The sequence below is a fragment of the Aythya ferina genome (assembly GCF_964211825.1).
Source record: "Aythya ferina genome assembly, chromosome: 4".
NCBI lineage: Eukaryota > Metazoa > Chordata > Aves > Anseriformes > Anatidae > Aythya > Aythya ferina.
In genome coordinates, this window is record NC_140300.1 from 57945082 (window position 1) to 57968850 (window position 23769).

Here is a 23769-nt window from a genome sequence, read left to right on the forward strand (position 1 = left end):
AACCAGGATCCACAAGAAACTCTACTTTGAAGGCAGTTCTCAACTGTAACAACTCCACAAAGATTATGGTAAAAATAAAAGAGGTTAAGATGTGTACCTCTAAGATACTGTAGTCTGTTCCTCGAGCATACATAACAACTGCATGAGCAGAGTAGGTTCGAAGTCTCATTGTCAGCTTCATTTCCTCTTTGTTCTCGTTTTCCATGAGACGGTATTTCACATAGCTGCTCCCACTAAATGTCACAGCAGAGCCAACTGATTCTGAGGGATACAGAAAAGCATGAAATGTGTTAACACTGGACTGGAATCAAATTTACCATTGGAAAGTAATAATATGGCTTTAGGCAGAGATCTTTTTTAAGAAAATTTCTCACCAGGACACTGTCCAGCTTTGCTGTCATGGCAAACACAGGTGTATTTTCCTTCCTTTGGATCTCCTAAACATTCAGTACCTTCAGGGCATGGGTTTCCTTCACACACACTATTTACTATGGGGCATTTCCCTTCTGTAAAATGAAATACACTCAATTTAGGGAATACATTCATTTAGGGAGAGGAGAAGAGTTGTATGTTTGAGATAGAAAATGAATGGGTTTTAAATATTTACTTCAGGTGTGATTTCAGCCGACAATGTTAGTTAATGATTTTTAAAAGCTATGTTGATTTCCTAAGAGCGAAAGACAAGTTCATTATTTGTTATAAACCTGTATGTATTTTGATGCATATTCATTTCCCAGTTCAAGCTGTCATTCAGAGCCAAGTTAGGAAGGTCTGTGAGATACTTGTCTATGCAGAAACTAGGAAATATTTAGGTACTTTGCAAGAACTTTTGTGCATGCAAGACCGAATAGCCATTATTTCAGACAATTTAGAAGAGGCAACAACCGAAAGAACTTCTTTCATAAATTGGAAAATGATGGGGTACCTATAAAAATCCTTTCCCATCAACTTACATTAGATAAAATCTTGCTGCCTCATTTTAAGAGAAGAATTACTCCTTACTCTGAATAAAATTAGGCAAATGTTGCAGTGAGGGTTACAGGACATTCTTACTCTTTGTCCTGTAATATTCATTTTCCCCAGTGGATTATGACCGTTCAAAACCAGACAAATCGTTTGAAGGATACTGTTATCTTTTCTGCTTTTCTTACCTTTACAAAGACAAACCGCTGTTCTGTGATGACGGGGAGTGACAAAACTCAGCCTGGCTGTGCTGTGGGTTGACATGATGTTCTCATCCACCGTTACTTTTTCTTCACAGAATTTCAAAGGACAGTCTAGGCCTGCACATAGCTTATGGAAAACATCAATTATCCGAACACCTAAAATCTCCTCTAGGTCAGGCACAGAAGAGTTTATCTTGTGGAGCAAAATTCTCATTGGGTGCTGAGAGCTGCCAGATTTTTCAATATTCAGGAGGACATCAAGGTTTGAAGGAGGATCAGAAGGCTGCAAACTAACAATCTGGATGTCGTTTCTCCTCACACCCAAGATGTTTCTTAAAGCTCTCTGGAAATTGCGCCAGTAATCACCAATGAATTCTTCAGGAGCAAGGTTTGCAAAGCGTATTGCAATGCTGTGATTTAGTAAATCTTGTGTGATTTGTCTGATGTGCACAGTAATATCAGCTGCAGTTGTAAATTTTCCATCTGTAACTGTGACATTTAGGAGGTATTGTCCTACATCTAACTTCTTATGTGCTATTAGTTTGCCCCCGGTACTGGAAACAGAGAACAAGGATTCCATTTTGGGGTCCAGGCTATATGTCAAAGTATCATAAACATCTTGATCAGTTGCATGAATTTTTCCAATGACACCACCTGAGTATTCTTCCCCAAAGGCTGTAATAAAGATTTCCAGAGGCAGAATTGCTGGAGAATAAATGCTTTCCTCAATAACTCTAATATCAATGTAAGTCAGAGATGACAACGGTGGCTTTCCATTATCTGTGACCTAGTGGAAGATGAGGACAGAATTCAATTTTTGCTTTATTTCATCAAATTCTACTGTAGATACTGTGCTCTATGCAGTAGTGTTGTATTTTTCTATACAAAAGAAAATTAAAATGTTCCTAAAGGAAAATGCTTTACAAAAATTCATAAATGCACATTTATGAAAAGTTAATTTTGAAAATTCAGAAAACTCAAAGTGCACACACACAAACATGTTTTCATTTCTAAGACTAAAAGGATACAGTACTATTAATACCTGGAAATGCAAGGAAGCCTACTAGCACTTATGGCAAATACAGAGGATTATAGCTGATTTCAGACAGCAGATGGTGCTTGAAGCTTTTTTATTTCAAGCATGGAAAAAAATTACCAACTCTAAATGACTCATGGACTATGCATTTACAACATGCTTCACCAGAGTTATTAGGAGATGGTCTTGAAGGCAATCTAAATGTAGTATACCAAACAGTACTGCAAAATTAAAACAATGTATATAGAAAGTTATAATTAATTATGCTCTCTTTGATGATTAGCAATCATGGAGAGGAAGAAAGCAGCCTGTAATGGTATTTGCTTCAGACAAGTAAAGTAATCAATAAAAATCAGCCTAATTCAATTTTAAAGCCTTTTTAAACATCATGTCTCCTGCCCTCCACTCTTTTTCTGACAAAAACATACATTGCTGATGGATGAAGAGAGAACAAAAAAAAAAAAAAGAGAAGAGTGAGAAAACAGCATTCCCCTGGGTTTTCTTTCTCTCTTGCTGTTTCTCATTTCTTATTTCGCTTCTAGCTTTTTCCCAGAGCTGTTTCCCAGTTACTGAAAGTGAGATTACAGAAACAGGCAAAGAAGAAGTAGATCAGATGTGAAAGAACAGAGGGAAAATATACTGCACTGTTCAAAAGATTTTACAGTAATTTTATGATGACTACAGGTAGGTGGTACACATTGCAGATCTACGCAGAGAAGCTGCTTTTGATTGTTCATTTAAATTTAAGCAAAAAGAAAAACTCTGGCACAAGATTACTGCAAATATATACATAATTGTAGAATTTTAAGAAGGTAACTTATGTGTCACAGAACTACATATTTTTATCAGTAACTCCAAAAGCCAGGCATGGCTAGAAGCTTGACCTGTAGTTACCCAAACATAAATAAGGAGAGAAAGAAAGAGAGCTTTTGCTGGCAAAGTTTTGTTTTGCCTAGATTTCTGCCTGGAAACAAGACAAGGAAGGCAGTTTAGCTACAGGACAAATGCCCAAGGGAAAACAAGAAAATACTTAAACAGGCAAGCAAAATTACAACAAATGGACAGCAAGAAGGAAAGAAGAGCCCCAGGAGAAAATATTTTTCAATAGTTCAGTTATTTAAAAATCTGCTGTGGTTTTAAACTAAAGACTTCAGACTGTGGCACAAAAGACTGTATGACTCATAGCTGAAGATTTCACACAGTAATGCTGTGAGACATTTGTTAATGGATAATCTATTTCCTTTGGAAAGCAAATGTGAGTGGCATGAACATGTAGGTGGCTGTTGGAAAAAATCCTTATTTTTCTTAAAAACATTTAAGTTAAATAAAAGGATCGTGTAAAAGATTCTTAGTGGTACTGGTTTGTGTGTGTAAGTATTGTAGGGGGGAAGGGTTTTCTCAGTTAGAGTAAACCTGTAAAATAAGACCTCTGCCTCAGCAATCCACTCAGAAAGTAATGAAGGTGAAAGCTGTGAGTACTGAAAAGCAGGGGCAATGAAGGTCAGTTAAAAAAACAAAACCAAGCATCAACGGATTATGCACAGCCATCAACTTAAGAGCTGCAAGAACAAAACAAAAATTAAAAACCTGGTAAACTTGAGAAGATGCCTTTGGGGTTAAAAAAAAAAAAAAAAAAGTCATTCTTTTAAGTGGAAAGAGTATTTTTCCCAGAAGGTCATTTATTTGTTTTTTTTTGTGTGTCATTGAAACTGAAGGCTTGTGATATGGAAATGCCTAGTTTTAGTCTTGGATGCCTTCATACTTGTGTATGCTGACTCGCTAAAGAAAAGATAATAGCAAATTATAGCACTGTGTCAATTTAAAAAGCTATCATAATAAATGATGATAAATGGCAATTGAAAGACGGTGACATACTTCCAGAATCCAGACAGGGAACGTTTAAATCAAAGGATAAGACAGGTACAAATATTGAGATTGCGTGATAACAGCATTAAAAAAAATGACATTAGTATAGTCTGCTTTAGGATGTATGATCTTTGAAAAGTCTATGTTCTAAATTAGTATATTTGTTTTAAGATGCTTGTTTAATTACTGTGTACCATTAAAATATCCCTTTTATTCATTAGAAACAAAGAAGAAAAAGTCTTAGAAAAAAGACACTCTTCAAGTGCTATGCTAAAGATAAGACAGATAGAGTACTGACAGGCTGTTTACAGGCATCCTACAGCCTAGATGACTTGGAAATGAAAATAAATCCACCTAGAGAAAGGTGTTAGATAGGTTCCTCATACAGGCAGACACGTTAGGAAGGACCAAATGTTCAGGTAAGTCATGAAAAGGGACAAAGGCAGTGTAAGGCTCCATAGAACAGTCATAATTACAGCTGCATGCATTCATAGGAATATGCTTTAGAAGCAAAATACATAGAAATCAGTTACTGCTCAGAAAAAAGATACAAAACATACAAATCTTGTATGATACTAAGAGCACATACAGGAAAAATACTACTTGACATTCTTCCCTTAGCAAAAAGGTGACAAAAATTTGGAAAGCCCATTACATAAGAGTAACAAAGCCCACCTCTACTGCTCTTTTGGACTCATGCAGCCTAGGAAGGCCAACAGAGCCATCACTTCAAGGCTAACCTGTCCCATAAGGTCATTACTGAGAAGAAAATAGCTGACAGGGGGACGATTTATATCCTTACCCCCTTTTTCATCCATGTATATGGAAAAATATATATATATATATTTTAATATTATATAAGGAATATTCATATTCCTTATCTAGAACTGAAATGGAGCCTTTATCTATGCTGATTCTCATACTGATGTCTCCTTATACCACATTTCAGTGACTCAAGCAGGAAATCACAGTACCTGTGAGATTTTTTTTTCCTTGCCCAAAGAAAAGAGAGAGATGTGCAAATACACCACGATTATTACCCCAGTGTGGACAGAATTCACTATGCCCTGGAGCAAATAGTACTGGTCTAGCACTCTGCACATTTGCTCATAAATTATGTGCAATATTACACAGGAGAATAACATGGAGATTTAAAGAAATTCCTGTAGGCCATGTAAAAATAAAGGTGAGAAGTTTTCTAAAAACATGTATCTGGAAATGAAGTGTAAGAATTAAGGCCAACTATTTTTAGCCTACCAATTTCAAGTTCCCTGGTCACAGTTTCTTAATTTATTACTGAATTATAAAGGGCTAGATTTGATTTTTAAAAAAATGGCTTAAACTTTATGTTAGGTTACATAAAGTATTTAGAGAACTTTGCTATATACTCTGTGTTAATGTAACTCTGATTTTTGAACATGGCCTGGTCTTTTGGCACAACTGCAGCAACTATTTACAGATAGTTGCCTTTCAGGGTCACTTTTGAATTCTTTGCCACTGCAAAATTCTGAGACCTACAAGTAAAGTGCTGTTTATGAGAATCAGACAGCAAGGCTGAATGCTATCTGATACCATCCACTCATTTGTTTTCAACTGCCCTTGACAGAACAATGTAGCACTACAGAAAAACATGCCAGTACTGCTATGACGTGAAACTTTTAAAATCCCTGTTTCCATTGTTATCACTGCAGTCCAGCTCACGGCTTCAAGCATCACAGTGATGGTTGTCAGAGGAAGTTTGCAACAAATAGTAGGTGGCTCAAGAGACTCATCTTCTGCTGGCTTCTCTGGATAGATGCCAGAGTAAAACAAAATGCATAGGCTGAAAAATGCATCCCATGTGAAAGACAAGGTTCACTTGCAGTGAGTTTAATTAAGGTTACTATTACACCTGTGTAGATTTCCATTTAAATCAAGACTCTCTGAACATTCTCCCACAAGGGACATGCCTCAAATAACTACTTAGCATGTCAAGATCTTCTGAGAAAGACAAGTGGCTATCCTCCAAGTAACAGGAAAAGGTGGTGGATTTAGCATGAGTGGAAAAAGTTGAGTATTTATACTAATAACACAAAACAGCTAGACACAGTGTATCCTACCTTAACGTGAAGTAAATAGTGATCCCTCACTTTTCGGTTCAGTGCAGCAGTTGTTGTCAGTATTCCTTGCTGGTTAATCTGGAAAGTATTTTCTTCATTTCCACTCAGGATGGTGAAGAGGAAAGGAGGACCATTGTGTGAAGAATCTTTGTCTGTTACCACCAGCTGCAGCACACTAAATCCAATAGGCTTATTTTCCTATAAATGTATAATGCAACCACATTGGTTTTGTTGTAAATGAGGATATACAGTGAGATTGATTTTTCACAACAGAAAAAAAAAATCACTGTCAATCCAGTCAATCAGTATCAGTGAAATCAGAATGACAACATTATGAAAAAACACCACCCTCTGTTTATAATGACAAAAACAATAAAAGGCAGCACACTCTTAAACTTTATTTTTTTTACTTTGAGATTGTTAAAAGTAGCTCAGCCTTGTACATCTATTTCTACTTTTGGTTTGAATTAAAATTATAGTAGATTAATTACTTAGTTGTCAAAGATTTCAAATTTAGCTAAAACACCTGTTAAGAATAATCTAATGCTTTTTTTGGGAGGACTACAAAAGCACGCTATTCTGTCTAACCCACTGTGTGCCTTATTATTGTTCCGACTACAGCTATGGTCTGGTTAAAATATGAAATCCTGGTTTAAAAGTTTGTACCATAAAATGTCAATTTTGCATCATGTGAATGCCCCAGGTTTCAGACACCTCACACACTTAGGTTTATCGTGCATCTGATACACACATACAACCTTATCTAACAATCATAATACCTCTCCTAGAATATTTATGTTATGCTGTATTTACCAGATTTTTATATATACATATTTTAAATGCAAAAAAGTGTTATTCCAAAGTACAACAATAACAAAATGCTACTCTTTCGTGCTTGCAAAACCTAACAAGCATACTCTCTGTTCTTGAGAGATTAAGTAGGTGACATTCTGTCAAGTTAATTTTATCAGATACTGCAGCCTGGCCTTTTTTCTTTTTTTCTTCCTTTTAAGCAAAGCAGACAAGGATCACAATTTAAAAATACAAATATTTACATTTTGACAACTAAGTTAATTTGGTTTTCATAATAGCTAAGCATATTTTCAACTGTGACCAAATTTGTACATTTCCAATGTAACAGGAAATGCAGACCAGCATTCTTGGGCAACTCCTTCAGCTTCTTCTCCATGTCCCTTATACTGGGATGGGCTAATATGAATGAAAAATAAAATGTCTTCTTTTTTTAGTTGAGTAAAGGAAACATTACTAACATTGGCTTAAGACTGTATTTGGGGAAAGCAAAATACCTTCAACAACACACAAAAATACAGTTCTCGCTTTAAAAAAAAAATCATGACACCTTACTTGCATACTCTAAATGTTGGGTAGAAATGAATCCTCTTGTCCTCTTTTGGAAAAGTACCTTTACAAATCATGTACATGGTCTTGAACAGAAGTAGTACATTTGGATAGCACAGTGTACCAGATAGCACTGCCTGATCCTTATTTATCTGTCATACAAGGCCAGGCCAGACACGAGTGACAGCAAAAGGACCCAAGGAATTGAACTGACTTACATTACCAGTATAGAGTTCTTAATGTGATTCTTTTGTTCCTTTCCATTCATTCTCTACTGGGTTCAGGAAGAAAAGTACAGAAGCTGTCTCTGCTATCTTTGCTTTAGTAGAGAGTTCTCTGAATCAGGCCAATACTTGACAGCCATTTGAGAATCTAGCCCACTACTAACATCCTAAGGTGCAAAATTAGTCAAAAGATTGGTATGTAGCCATACAAAATACTACTCCTGTTTTGTAATGCCTCTGATCCCAGAAGAGAACAATATGAATTAACTCCTGAGCTATGTGTCACAATGCAGAGTATCTGCTTCACAGTAACACATACCTAAAGCATCTTTTCCCAAGCAGTAACTTGAAGATCAAAAATAAATAGAAAATTATGTATGATTTTAAGGACATTGTACATATGAATTCAATGTATCATAGATACACATGTACACACGTGAAGTACATAAAAAGGACACACTCTACTTGCAAAATAAGTTTCTACATAGACTGCATAACATGGATTTTGTAACCCTTAATACTTGTTCAAGCAGGCAGTCTCACTGACAACATTAATTAAAAACACAGTAAAACAAAATGGAAGTATTAAATTTACCTTATCTTGCAGAATATTTAAAGTCACAAATTAACACTCAAATAATACTATTTTTTAATTACTAAAACTTTACTGCATGTGTTTACCTGGATGATAACGCTATAGTTTCCTTTTGAGAATACTGGAGGATTGTCATTTACATCAGAAACATCAATGTTAACAGTGGTTGTGTTATGTCTAGGTGGGTTTCCATTATCTGAAGCTTGTACTGTCAAAGTATATCCTGAAATCTAATAAATAATAATAATAATAATAAAAATCACATATTCAATGAAGAATAAAGAAAGAATAACAAACTCAGCTTTTATTTTAAGAAATATTTTAGTGCAATCCTCCAATAAAGCTTGCCTTTATATATTTAATCCTTTCTCTCCCCTTGCAGATGTCCCCTACCTCCCAACCCCAGAAGGCATTGACATAAATAGGTGCTTTCACTTCTGTTATGGCTGTAATAATTTTAGAATGTTTGAAATATTAATTTACAAATATATCAAAAAATGGTGGTTATCAAAAGCAAATACCTAATTAAATCCCCACTGCTCAATAAGTATAGAAAACTTACCTTTTCTCGGTCTAGAAGTTTAGTGACTTTTATTTCACCCCTGGTAGGGTCAATTGTAAAAGGATTTCCCTGATTGCCATCTATAATGGCGTAGTGAATATAGTTGTTGGAAGGTCCATCAGCATCATCTGCCATAACCTAAGGAATATTATAGGATCATTTAAAATAATCTAAGTATATTCTATAATTTTTCAAACAAACTCAGCCTGAAGATGATCATAGCTGGTTTGGTCTAACATATTACGTAGTTCTCAGGAGAAACATCATAGTATTCTGATATTATTATCACTTAATTTTCAGAATGAATTCAGAAAATTATTTTAAGTCCTGTTCTGATGAGGAGAAAAAAAAAAAAAAAACACAAAATAATATAATACTTCCCCACAGCATTTCATGTTGCTGGTTCTGAAAATTCTTCAAAATATTTTTCAGTTACTCAGTGGCAAACTTATCTATTCATTTATCCCCATTCTCAAATCAATATTTATTCCTTCAAGACTGAAAGTATGATTGTTATGACAGCATATTTCAAGGGGAAAAAATGACAATACGTACTGTAATGACTGACTGTTCAAGCACAGCATCTTCACTGATTACTGCAGTGTAGGTGTCTTGGCTGAACACTGGAGTATTGTCATTGATATCCGTTACATTAATATTCACTGTTACAACATCACTTAATGAAGGTGTGCCTCCATCTGTGGCTTCCACTGTCAAGTAATACTCATGAGAACTTTCATAATCCAAGCTTTCAATTATAAAAATGGCTCCTATTGGAGAAAATAAGACAAAACCATAGAAATTCCACTGTTACTGTAGTATTATATATTGCAACTTCTGATTTTGTTCTGATGAATACTCAGCTTTTTCAGGGCTCAACTTGTCCCTGTAAAGCTGGAGCTACACAGTGAGATAATCAGGCTTTACACATAAAAAAAAAAAATCAAAAATTCCTGCCATTACCACAAAAGATTCTTATAATTTAAAACTACCTGGCTCACATTATATAATTAAAAAAGAATAAAATAATGAAGAAGTTTAGAAAATGTCCTTTTCAATATTTTCAATTACAATTAACCCAAAATACAAAAACACCTTTAGCTTGACTTTCCTTGTGACCAACATTAATTTCAGGTATTGAGAATACAAAGGATACTCCAGTAACAGAAGTGCCTGATCATGATTTTGATTGATAGAGATACCTGAGTTAAAGTGCGAGCTCTTAACCAAATAGTTAAAATAGTTCAGTTGCTAATATACACAATAATTTACAGCTGGAAGAGTGTTTTCCTGGAATCGTCTTTCAAATATGTGAAGAAGTTAAACTAGCAAAGTATTTCTATACTATAACACCAGTGTGCACACTGGAAAAAGCATTAGGAAGAATTACAATTTCTGTTGCATTGGTATAAACAACTGCTGTTAACTGTTAAAAAAAGTCATGATTTCTACCCAAAAGTATTGTCATTAGTAGGGTAAATTTTTCCTAAGAACCTAAGTGCTTCCAGAGACTAAATCTGATTAACACGCAAGCCTAAAATCTCCACTGTCACGCTGGATATAAGCTTGAATAGAATATTCCAATCTCTCTTTAATGCTGCATCAAACTCCTCTAGAATTACTGTCTTTGTAGGCCAATGAGTATTTTTCCCTGCCAATTTAATTTCTGATCTTTCTTTTACTGAGTCTGGCCACTCATTCTGATTACATGGGTTTTGTGAAAAGACTATTATGCTTCTATCATTACAAAACCATGTCTTTCTCCCTGGATGGGGAACATTCCAGCTAGGAAACCTTTACTTTTGCCAGCTATATCTTAGAATCATACAATATCCTGAGTTGGAAGGGACCCACAAGGATCATCGAGTCCAGTTCCTGGCTCCACATAAAACAACCCAATAATCAGACCATGCATCTGAGAGCTTTGTCTGAATGCTTCTTTAACTCTGATAGGCTTGGTGCCAAGACCACTGCCCTGGGCAGCCTGTCCTAGTGCTTGACCACCCTCTGGGTGCAGAACCTTTCCCTAACCCCCAGCCTGAGCCTCCCCTGTCCCAGCTCCATGCCGTTCCCTCGGGTCCTGTCACTGTCCCCAGAGAGCAGAGCTCAGCGCCTGCCCCTCTGCTCCCCTCCTGAAGGAGCTGCAGGCCGCCATGAGGCCTCCCCTCAGCCTGCTCTGCTCTGGGCTGGACAAACCTAGGGACCTCAGCCACTCCTCATATGTCTTGCCCTCTAGACCCTTCACCATCTTCACAGCCCTTCTTTGGACACTCTCTAACAGTTTTATGTCCTTCTTACATTGGAACACCATAACTACACACAGTGCTTGAGGTGAGGCCGCACCAGCCCAGAGCAGAGCAGGACAATCCCTTCCCTTTCCTGGGGTGAATCAGGCCCAGCACTGCCAGCCAGGTGTTATATAGATCAGTCAGGTTATATGGATCTGTGTCTATGAATCTAACTCGAATAATAATAATAGCAATAAATGAAGTTACTATTCTACCTTCTGTTGCACTCATTTAGTAGGCATCCCATCAAAACAGGTAAATAGACAGTAGCGCTGGCTTCACAGCCAGGATGGTTGTATGGATGATGCACATAGATTATGCATTATATATTTGGATGAATTACTGCAGAACATAGTATAAGCACTATTCTTGGTGAGACTAACATATCCTTTCAGGATAAACATTGCAGTAAGACCAGTTGCAATCTGTTACCTGTTGTTGAATCAATACTGAATTTTCCATGTTCGTTCCCACTGGCTATTGAGTATGTGATTTCAGCATTGGCTTCAATGTCCCTGCTTGCAGCGTAGATCTGCAGAACTTCAGTTCCAACCAAAGTGTCTTCTGATACACTTGCACTATATTCCCTATGCTCAAATACAGGTGGGTTATCATTTATATCCAAAACGGAAACTATGAGGCTACTTGTGGAAGAAAGTCTTCTAGGTAAACCTTCATCTGTAGCTTTCAAAATCAGAGTGTACACAGCTTGTAACTCCCGATCCAAAGGCTTCTCCAACTGGATGATTCCTGAGAATTCATCGATAGAGAACTGGCCCTCTGCAGAGTTCACCAGTGAATAATGGATTTTACGGTTCATCCCTGCATTTTGAAAACATTGGCAGAGTTTGAATCAGCAGTCAAAATACACCAACGTAATAACAGGTCTGATAGCTATAGAAATATAATATGCATGTTAAATACTATCATTCACGCTAAAGTAAATTTCAACAGGAGTTAAAGGCTCCTGTCAAGGCCAGAATGATTTACAAAAAGATGTAATTAATTAAAAAAAATTAAGCTAACACTTCATTGCACCAATTTTCTGCAAGACAAAAAAATATGAAGCATGGTTCTGCTTCAGTCACAGTACTAGCTAATATGAAACGATTAGTAATACAAATCTAATTATAACTTTAGAACAACAGCATCTGCTTAGCAGGCTTAAAAAATAACACAGGAGGATATGGAAGAGTTTGGCTGTATCAAATAACTAGACATCATTCCAGTAAGTTTATTTAAGAACTATAACCCAAAATTAACAGGAATGTCATTTCTGGCAAACACTGCTGTAAAGTAGAGCAAACAAAAAGCCTACAGGGTTTTGGACCAAGTACTTTGCTCCAGAGTCTCAAAGAGTAGTGAAGTGTGAAAACATCTGTCTGCTGCCTTTCAATTCAGCAACCTAGCTATATCATAGCACAAAGCAGGTTAGTTGTTTCAAGAGACTAAGGCAACTATTAATTATGCTGATATATGGAAATCATACACTTTTAAATACTTTATGCTGTTTTGTTCTTCCTTCCAAAAACAAAGCCTAAGAACGAATTCTACATGTATCTAAAGTCATTTTCAGTTCACGTTCACTTAAATAATTATAACTAAACAGTGATGAAAGAGATAGCAAAAATCTTAATGGGCAGCATATGCTTTTAGAATAGAGTAGTGCAGTTGGAAGTGGCCTTCTTAAAATCTTCTTAAGATCATCTACTCCCTACATAAAATTTTAATTGACCGGTTATCTTTATGGTGTGATCATTAATGCCATTCCTGAGGAATGCACATTCAAAATCTATGAATAAATATTTACACAAGTATATTTGGTCTTCTTTCACTTACATCAGGAGTAAAAGGATGTAACTGACCGTAACAATTTAGCACACAAAAAATAACCTAAATTCTGTCTCCTTCCTCCCTCTTCTTTTTAACAGAGAGAGACAAAAGGGATGTTTTCCAAGCCACTCACATATGGATGTCAGGTGTTACATGCTTTAGTAGACCTAAATATATCTTTCAGGAGTCTGATCTTGAGATGTATTGAAAATCTGTCAGTTCCACTGAAAGACTTAACACCTTTCAGGGTAAGCCTAAATAAACATTACTGTAACTTTGAGACCATGACAAAAGTATTGGTCAAAGAATGCGTACCCGCATCTGCATCTGTTGCCTGCACTCTTGTCAAAAGGGTTTTAGGCTCTGTGTTTTCAAATACTGTAATGGAGTACGGATCAGCTGTAAACTCTGGGGCATTATCATTCACATCTTCCAGAGTAAGAATAATATTAGCCTGGCAGAATCTTCCTCCTCCATCTGTGGCTTTCACTAGAAGGTAATAAACTGCTTGCTGCTCACGATCAAGTGGCATTAATGTTTTCAATTCACCTATAAACAGAATAACAAATATAAGTTAATACAAGTTGCAAGAATCAAGTAACTTTAATATGCTCTCTTCTAAAATCTTTGTACTCAGAAAAACAAAACAACAATTTTCTTTTTTAGGATAATTTAATCAGTGGCTAAGTCAGCAGCTGTACTGCACTAATAAGTTCCACTTTGGACAAAGCGTGTTATTGGCCTGCCTTTTGTGCTTGAAGAGATTAAATACTAAAACCCTTGGCTTTTTTTTTTTTTTTTTCCCCAAATTCTTCTGAAAAAAGAATTTAGCTAGAGTAAGAATACCCAATAGTCCAGAGATAATGTATGTACAATCATGAATTAATAAGTTACTATGTAAAGAAAATTAAAATATGAGAACACAGGTTTTAATAAAATGCAAGGTGAAGTCCTGGGCTATTTTGTTGTGTTTCTTCCACAGGTATTGACTTGGCCCTCTCCTCTAACATTTAATGAATAAACAGAGCTATTCACACCATCAAATATAACATGCTGCTACAGAAAAAATTCTAGAAGCCTTTCTTACCCAAGTGACAGAAAACATGATGACAGGCATAAAGTATAGTCATTGTCTTCTTTTGACTGATTAAAAAAAGTATTCTGAAATGTTGTTTGCAAGTATTCTAGCCCCAACAATTCTGAATTTATGTAACAACATGCAAGCATAGCACACAGGTGACAAAGTCTACCCCTATGAAATAAAAAGTGAACATTGCATTGACCTACCTTATAACCCAGAAGATATGAATGCAATGAAAACCAAACAAAGCCAGGGAATTTAAAAGTTTATCTTGCTTTTAAAATGATTCCAGTGAAATTGGAGGCAATTTTGGTATTTACTACAGAAAGGAAATGTGTTGCTCATTCTAACCTCAGCCTATTTAACATACCAAACCAAATGATGGCAAAGAGAGAATCTGAATTAAGATATTCTCAGTTTACAAACTATGATCGCTACTAACAAAATATAAAAAGCACAACATTCATGGTGTACTTTTACTCCAGTCCCTTCTGCATGAAGTTTCTGGCTTCTGGGAAGTTACCTTATTTACTCTTTAGTTCCTTGTGTTTTAAACACTTGCCTTTTCCCTGACTTCTAATCAATATATTATTAGTATTTGTACTAGAAACTCACAATTTAAATAACAGTTACATAACAAACTCAACCATAATGCAAAGCTTAAAATACTGACCTTTATGCATGTCTTAATGTAATCATATAACATTTTATAAAATTACATGATAATTACAATTTTGTGTGCAAAGCATTATTACCTGTGTCTGGAGTGAGTCCGAACTTCTCTGCTCCTGTGCCATGCAATGTGTAAGTAATTTCTGCATTGGAACGAATATCTGCATCTGTAGCAGATACCTGCATTATGAGTTTGCCAGGAAGGGCATCCTCTGGAACAGTGTCAGTGTATAAAGCCTGAAAGATTTTAAAATTTCATTGAAGGACATAACACGTAGAGTAAGTACGGCTTGGAAAGGGGATGGAAAGAACGACAGATGAGATAATATTCTGTTTCAATGTTTGGAAAAACATGAAGTGAACTGGAGAATGAAATACCTGAAAATGATAAGGGCTTATGATTTTCCAATTAATTACCTCACATTTATTAAATTACACATAAAGCTAATTATTACTGAAACCACAGGGACTCTTGGGTGTCAATGCATAGTTAAGAACTCTAACCACTTGTCACTGATTAACTGCTAATTAAGTACATTCCCAAGGTAGGAGTTCTGAATTTTTGGCAATTTTTTCCTCTTTCAGTAAATCAACTTGTCTAGGTCTGACTCAATCTAGAAGAAACTGACGTCGATATTTTATGTAACAGTGCATGAAATACAAGCTTCCAGTTTAAAAGTCTCTGAGCACTCTAACAGTTCATTTAAATGAGGGATGTGATTTCAATTAGGACTGAGACTTATAACACCAATATTATCAAAAGAATAAAGCTAAAAACACTGACTTTCCAGTTTGTATTTAACTACAATAATTTGTATGCAAGTGATCACTGACTATTAAAAAGAATCAGTCACTGTATACTTGATCCTTCCTAGGACAAGAAAAGATTTTGTCTTTCTACCCAGTAACATCAAATCTGTGCTCAACAAGACAGCTATGAAGAATCCAATCATGCTAAAATTAATTTTAAAAAAAAAAAAAAAAAAAAAAAGGCTATGAAAATCTAGGGGTTTCTTATAATGTAGCCATACTTCCCCCTTCTTGTTTTTTTTTTTTTTTTTTTTTTTCTCCTCATTTTCCCATTCTCTACCTTTCATATCTGTTTTTGCAGACTATCAAATGTGGTAAAGTAGATAGTTTAGTAAAAAGAAAACGTTTATGGATTACAGATTTTTGATGTTGCTGAGTGCATCTGCAGGAAAACATTCCAGTCTTTTCAACTCATCTACTCTTATCACAAATACATCAACTAAGTGATGGTATGGGGCTTTCTTTGGCTTTGCTTCCTTCAGAAAAAAGAGCATATAAACTATAATGGCAGTAGCTTAGAACAATTCATATTTGGGAAAGCATGCACTAACACAGGAGAAATGAACTAAAATACTCCTCGTACTCTTTTAACACCCATAAAGTGTTAAAATTGTATCAATGAATTGTTGTTGTTTGCTTTTTTTTTTTTTTTATTAACAGAAACTTGTCCATTGCTTTCTTTGACAGCAGTACTAGTCCAGTATCTTAGTAGTCCAAAGCTCTGTTACCAGCATAAAACGAATACCTATTTGTATCCTGAGAACTCCTGAGAAGCAGTTTCAGCTAAAGTGTGCTTACATTTTACCTACAGAAGCAGCTGGACGCGGAAGATAGAAGACTGCCTACCTTTTCACAAACAGGACTATTATCATTGGCATCAAGGACTTTAACCTCCACCACAGCTCTAGTTGCAAATGTCCCATCAGTTGCTGTAATATTTAGAAGATAATTGTCCTTTTCTTCCCTGTCCAGGGGCTTTTTCACATAGACTTTCCATTCATTCTGTATATTTTCAACAGCAAACTGTCCCAAGGGATCACCTCCTAAAATACGAAAAGAAGCATTTAATTAAAGACGAGGGAGAATGTTGCTCTGTCAACATAGTTTTTGAAAGAAAAAATCCAAATGCAATCAAGCACTTTCTGTGGCTTTATATGGAAAGAGCTTCATTTTTCAGGTAGATATAGTCAGTAGATGGCTCATACAACAAACCTAACTGCTGCCAATAGGATCTATAAAAATCAATATAGAGATTCATGTAGCATTATAGATAACATCATAAGACACTTACACAGAAAGAATAACATTAGAATACTCCACTGGAAAGCAATACTTATTTTACAATATTTCTTGGATTCCTTGTTTAAATGCATCATTGATTTTAGTGTAAATCTATATTTCTTAATAAAATGCGATATATAGGAAGCAAACAAAAAATTAGGAAAGCATGTTAAGCAAAGCACATGTCAAAGAGAAAGTCAAAGACCTGTTTTCTAAAACTCTTCTTCCCTTCCCCCCCCCCCAAAGTCCTTATTTCATTTTAAGGCACACACATTCTTTCTCTGCAGCTACATGATTTCCAGTGTTCTTCAATAATTTGAAGGATTAAGTTATACCGCACTTCATTCCAGGACTACTCAAATGATTATTATGACATTACTCAAAAAGAGTTACCTGTAATGTAGTAAGAGACTTGTCTATTGGCTTCTTCTGTATCAGCATCGGTTGTACTTAAGATGGCAATTACTCCACCAGGAGGGTCATCCTCACTGACTGTTCCTTTATATATCTCTGCAGTAAAGCGTGGAGGATTGTCATTCACATCTGTAACAGTAACTTCAACCACAGCCATAGAAGACAGTTGAATTTTTTCACCCCGATCAGATGCGACCACTGTTATTTTGTATTTGTCTCGCTTCTCATGGTCAAGTTCTTTGAGAGTCGTAATCCAGCCAGTTTCCATGTTTATGGTAAAAGACTCTATAATGTCCAGTTCTTGAGAAGGATCTAAGCTGTAAGTGACCTGCCCGTTGAGTCCTGAATCTGAGTCAGTGCCTTTAACTTGGATGACTCTTGTTCCAGCTGGCATGTTTTCTACGATGAATGCTTCATATGGATTAGACTCCAAAACTGGTTTGTTATCATTTGCATCTTTTACCTGAATGCTTACCTCTACTGTGGAAACAACATTATAATCTTCATTTGTATACTGTGCTAGCACTGAGAATTGGTACCACTTAGTTGTTTCATGATCAAGATTCTTCTCAAGTTTCAGCTTTCCAGTCTGTCGGTCAATCACAAAAAAATCATCTCTATTGCTTTCAGGAGTGTTTCCTTTAATCAGACTATATACCAAAGTCTGATTATGCTCTGCTTTGATAACATCTATCTCAGTTCCAATTGGAATGTCCTCGGAAACCGTGTAAGAATAAAACGGTTCTGAAAATTTTGGAAGAGGCACTTCTGGTGGTAGTATTCTAACATAGACAGGAACAACTGACTCTTTCTGGGGGGATCCACCATCGACAGCTCTAACAAAGAAGGTTAGAAACTCATTTTCTAATCCAATTAAGCTTTCTTTTGTAGTAATGATACCGGACAATGAATCAATTTCTAAATTCTCTTTAACATTTTCAGACTCTGCTTCAATAGCATATGTGGTATCTGCATTTGTACCCTCATCAGCATCAGAAGCCCAGATTTTAATGACAGAAGTACCCCGTGGAACATCAGATCCAATATTTACTTCATACTCTGTTGCTCGGAATTGAGGAGCATTATCATTGTCATCTGTAAGTATTACATTGACTGTACAGAAAGCGACTTTTCCTCCCGAATCTTTGGCCATTAAACTAATGGCAATAACTTTTTCTGCTTGTGTTTCACGGTCAAGCTTTTCAGAGGTAAATATTTGCCCTCTCTCATTTGTATAAAACCTATCTTTGGCAAAGTCATTTACAATGTGGTAAGTGATGTGGCCATAAGTACCAGAATCTTCATCTGTTGCTTTAACTTCAGTCACCAAAGTATGCAATGGAGCATTTTCAGCTAGTTCAACCTCATACTCATTCTGGCTGAAAACAGGGCTGTGCATATTGGCACTGGTTACAGTTATATGAACTTGGGCTGAACTTCTGAAAACCCCATCAGAAACAGACACATTAAGATTGTAATGTGACTTTAGCATCTGTCTGCGTAGGTTTGAGACAGTGATAATGCCAGTTTTACTGTTAATTACAAAATTCTTTTGGTCATTGCCTGTCAGAATGGAGTACTCCAGCTTGTCAACATCTGAACTATCTGCATCTGAGGCTTGCACACATGTCACAAAATGTCCACGGGGAGCCAGTTCACTAATTTTAGCTTCATAAAGCAATTGGTTAAAAAGAGGGGGATTGTCATTGAGATCAGTTATATCAACAGTTACAATAGTGTCACTGCTCAAGGGCAGCATGCCACCATCTATTGCCCTTATTAGTAACTTGTGTTGCTGAATTTTTTCGTAGTCCAAAGTTCTTGCTGTGAGAATGAGTCCAGTGCTGCTGTCTATGTGGAAGTAGTCATGACTTTCACTGTTATCCTCAACCAAATAATAGGAAATCCCCCTGTTTGTTCCAGAATCAGCATCTGTAGCGCTCACTTGTACAACAGATGTTCCAATGACAGATGCCTCAGAAAGGGTTGCAGTGTAAGACTGCTCTGTAAACACAGGAGGATTATCATTGATGTCTTCCACTATTATGTCTACAAACACATCAGCATGTGCCCCAGTTAGGGAGTCTGTTGCCCGAATACTCAGCTTGTAGGCTGGATGAGATTCGAAGTCAAGAGGGGCAACAACATTTATAACTCCAGTGTTGAAGTTGATAGTGAACTGATTGAAAGGATCTCCATCTGTGATGCTGTAAAACACTTTAAGTCCTTCTGGGCTGATTGCTTGTACATGTACAACAGGACTATGGAGCTGAATGTTTTCTGGTATCTCTGCGCTGTAGAAAGGCTTTTCAAAAACTGGCATAGCTTTATTCATAACTGTAATTGGGACTATAACTTCAGCAGAAAAAGCAGGTTCTCCTCCATCTTTTGCCACTACTGTGATCAGGTACTCCTTATTTAGTGTGTCTGGTTCAAACTTTTTCTTCAGTGAGATTTCGCCAGTTGGATCAATTTGGAAATGTTCGTGATGTTCTTTAAGATAGTAATGTACCTCTCCATTTCTGCCTGTATCTTTGTCTACAGCAGTGACACGTCGAACAACATGGCCTACTTCAGCATCTACTTTAACAACAGCATAATACGGAAGATTAACAAAAAACGGAGCGTTATCATTTACATCTTCCACTGTCACTTTAACTACAATATGTGCAACAACTGATGGTTTATGTTCCTCTGTCACTTCTATGACCACATCAAAAGATTCTTGCTGTTCACGATCAAATGGTATTCCTGTTGTTGAAAGGACTCCTGAAGTTGGGCTTATTTTAAATCTGCTGTCTGGATTTAGAATATGGTAAAACAAAGGCTCATTTATTTGATTCCCTATAGCAGTTACCACAGCTATTGTTTTTGCCTCGGTGGAATTCTCCTGCACTGTTGCAGAGTAAGAACTCTGTGTGAATTTCAGCTGGCTTGTCTTGCTTTCTTTCACATTAATTTTTACAGATGCAGTGCTTGCAAATCTGCCATCAGATGCTCTCACTGTTAATTCATATCTGCTTCGTAACTGAGTTGTATTTTGTACTGTTATATCTCCAGTCTTAGGGTTTATTGCAAATTTTTCTCCAATGTTGCCGTCGATAATGGAATAAATTAATTGTGAAAAAATGCCTGAATCAGCATCAGTGGCATTTACGCTGATGACTTTCACGCCTTTATAGGTTGGAACCAAAATGGATGTCTCATACAACTCTCTTGAAAACACAGGAGGACAATCATTGATGTCAATTACATAAATAGTAACATTAGCTGCATATTCTGCATATAAACGTGGTATCCCCATATCATGTACTTGAACTGAAAAGTGGAAAATGTTTGTCTCCTCGTAGTCCAGACTCATTACTGTTCGAACGGCACCAGTGCTAGAATCAATGGCAAAATACTTGCGGACAGATGGTTCAACAATTTGATAAACAAGCAAAGCATTTGATTCTTTATCAGCATCTGTAGCTCGAATTACTAATGGGACATTCTTGTCAGTTAGAACCACACTGTTAATTGAAGCTGATTCACTGATGAGTCCTGTATATTCAGCCTGCATAAAAATTGGTGTATTGTCATTCTCATCGCGAAGATGGACCAAAACAGTTGCATTAGTGGACAAGCCAGCCATGTTTGTTCCCTGCACAGTCAATGTGTAAATGGGCAAAGTTTCAAAATCAAGAATCTTCTGAGAAACAATGACGCCTGAGTTGGGGTTGATAGCAAAGGCATCACCTATATTACCATCCTTTATTTCATAAATGACTGAAGACTGACTGTATGCTGTAACCATTCCAACAAAACTGCCAATGCTGGCACTTTCACTAATTTCTGTAGAATATTCTTTGGCTGTGAATTTTGGTGAGGCATTGTCAGAAACTGTAACAAATATGCGCACAGAGGTCACTTCACTCATTGGAGGATCTCCTTTGTCTGTAGCTTTTACTATCAAGTTGTATTCTTCCTGGTTACTACGATCTAATTCCTTTGCAATTTTAATCATACCCAAGATGGGATCTATAAAGAAGGAATTTCCAATATTGCCTATGAGAAAAAAAGAAAAGTAATTAAGATAAAGGTATATACAAATTAAAAAAAAACAAAACAAAAGTTTATTTGGCCATGTACTAAAACAGACAGAGAAAATAAAGACAATTTTGTTTAACAATCATTTGTAGCCTCTCAAAGTTTTCTGTCATGAAGAGCTCGCACTAATTCTAAGTTTATTTGTGGAACCATAAAAAGTTAGTAGAGCTATCCAAGACTTGAAAATAAATGCAAAATATTTGACTCATTTTTCATTTAAAAAAAAAAAAAACAAAAAAAACCCTCAAAAGATGGCAAGTACTCTGCAAATTTCAACATTATAAATTATTTATTTTCTTTAAATTATCTTTGTAACTGAGTTTGTGCATAAGCCCACTTAAGTATCTACTGAAGTTGAAAAAATTATGTTCATAAATTAACATCAGTGGAACACAAGTTAAATTTCACGATCTAAAATAACTAGACTGTTCTGAAAAATTGAAATGTTTTAATGATGTGTTAATTGTCATCATGTTAATTGTTTAAGCATTAAAGCACTGCTTCAAAATTAATCTTTCTGAACTGTATCAAAAGTTGCATTTCTAATTTCATATTAATACATAGGCAAGTTATTCCTTGTGATGAAGTATTAGGGAAAAAAATAATACTACCTGCTAATTATTGCCAGCTGCCACTTGATAAACATTTGTTTTCTTTATACTTCCAAATATAAAGAACACACGGCACACAATATTCAGCTCATGTACTAAATATAGTGAGTTTTAACATTTTACTTCCTTAAAATTTATGTTACTAAAGCCATGTTCTCAGCATGGAAAAAAATTTTAAGAACTTCTGAGTTATGCATACAAGTAGGCAAAAGATTGTTGGTCTTTTTTTTTTTTTTTTTTTTTTTTTTTTTTTTTTACGTGGAGGCTCTAAACACAGTGGCATTCTTAGAATATCCCATTACAAATCTAAACAGTAATTACAAACATTTAAGGAATGTTCCTTCCATAAGCTTAGAATATCAATTATAATGCTTTAACCTCCCGGTCCTATAAAATAAACTTAACCTAAGTCTTACATTTACTCCTATAAAAAGCTAGAAGAAATCAAGAGAACAGGGTTTAACTTAATTTTAGACAGCATGCATACACATATTTTTCTTACAATGTTTTGGCATTGATAAAACAAGAACTACTAAACTAGCAAAGGGGAAAATTTCATGAACATTAGTGTCCTGCCTAGCAAAAAAGTAGTATTTTTTACAAATAACAGAAAAAAAAACATATTTTTAGAATTTTATCAAATATATTATTCTTGTTCAAACAATTATAATTGCAGCTTCATTTTAATAGTGTTTAAATGTGTTTTCGAAACAAAATAACATTTTGGAGGAAGAAACGAATAATGCTTACAAAATACAATTTACATACCTTTACAAAATAACTTATGTCAAACAAGAATAAACACTTGTGTATAACACCTTGCATGCAACCGTAACTGAACAAATTTTACCTACTGTTCTGTTTAAAATGCAATTTCTTATGCTTGTGACTGGGACTTTTGTTTTAAATCACTTTCTAGATTGAAGGTCGTACAGCACATAGTTAATGAAATATAAATGACTTTTTTTTTCTGGCATAGGGAGGTTCAGGACCTTAGTTATAGTAGGCTTGTACCTAGATTTCATGGGCCAAACCAAAACTCACTTCTGCATGCTAAGTGAACTCAATCTGTGCCATCCCATATTCACACCATTCGAAATCACTGTCATTAGAACATCATTGTTATAGGCATATTCAGGAAGACACTATGAAGTGAAAAATAAGTAGCTGCACTTAACATTCTTCTCTGGTCTATGATCTGAAGGACTCTCTATGGTAAATTGACTGGCTATTAAAGGAATTCTTAAATATTTTATTGAACGAGAATAGCAATCCTGATTTAAAATTGGCTAGAGGGAACCCTGCAAAGCAAGCCCTTCCCTGCTACTTGTATCAGAAAGTTTAACTTAAACTGGGACAATTCAGCGGTTATTTCTGCAGAACTATATGGATATCATAAGTATCATCAAATAATATTTTAGAAAGATGCAAGAACTAAGATGTAAGAATGTCAACATACCTGATTCAATAGAATACACAATTTCAGCATTTTTCCCTTTGTCCTTATCTAATGCTGTAACCTGGAGCACTGCTGATCCAATAGCTGCTGACTCATATACCCGTCCTTCATAAGAAGAGCTGGTGAACCATGGAGCATGGTCATTCGTGTCACTAACATTAATGACGATCCTAGCATAGTTGCGCTTTACAGGAACATCTTGATCTCGAACCTGAAACAATTAGCATAACACTAGTAATTATCACTAATAACTCTGAAGTTCATCAAACATTACTAATAATTCAACGTTCAATCTGTACCAGAGACAAAGCCTGCATACAAATT

At 35.8% G+C, this 23769-nt stretch overlaps 1 protein-coding gene across 8 annotated transcripts in view; it reads right to left on the bottom strand.

The window, feature by feature from the left end:
• Positions 1–23769, bottom strand: part of FAT1 (FAT atypical cadherin 1) — a 108569-nt gene that overhangs the window by 11299 nt on the left and 73501 nt on the right. For all 8 annotated transcript variants that reach the window (XR_014692969.1, XM_084518953.1, XM_084518955.1 and 5 more), the window contains exons 9-21: positions 23446–23656; positions 17266–21333; positions 16438–16634; positions 14865–15018; positions 13344–13577; positions 11628–12017; positions 9463–9677; positions 8908–9045; positions 8432–8575; positions 6168–6365; positions 1152–1953; positions 375–506; positions 98–261 (exon numbers count right to left, since the gene is read on the bottom strand). Coding sequence is in view for 7 of the 8 variants with exons in the window: in XM_084518953.1 (XP_084375079.1) it covers positions 98–261; positions 375–506; positions 1152–1953; positions 6168–6365; positions 8432–8575; positions 8908–9045; positions 9463–9677; positions 11628–12017; positions 13344–13577; positions 14865–15018; positions 16438–16634; positions 17266–21333; positions 23446–23656 (7047 nt within the window). In the remaining variant the exon portion in view is untranslated. The remainder of the gene's footprint in view (positions 1–97; positions 262–374; positions 507–1151; positions 1954–6167; positions 6366–8431; positions 8576–8907; positions 9046–9462; positions 9678–11627; positions 12018–13343; positions 13578–14864; positions 15019–16437; positions 16635–17265; positions 21334–23445; positions 23657–23769) is intronic.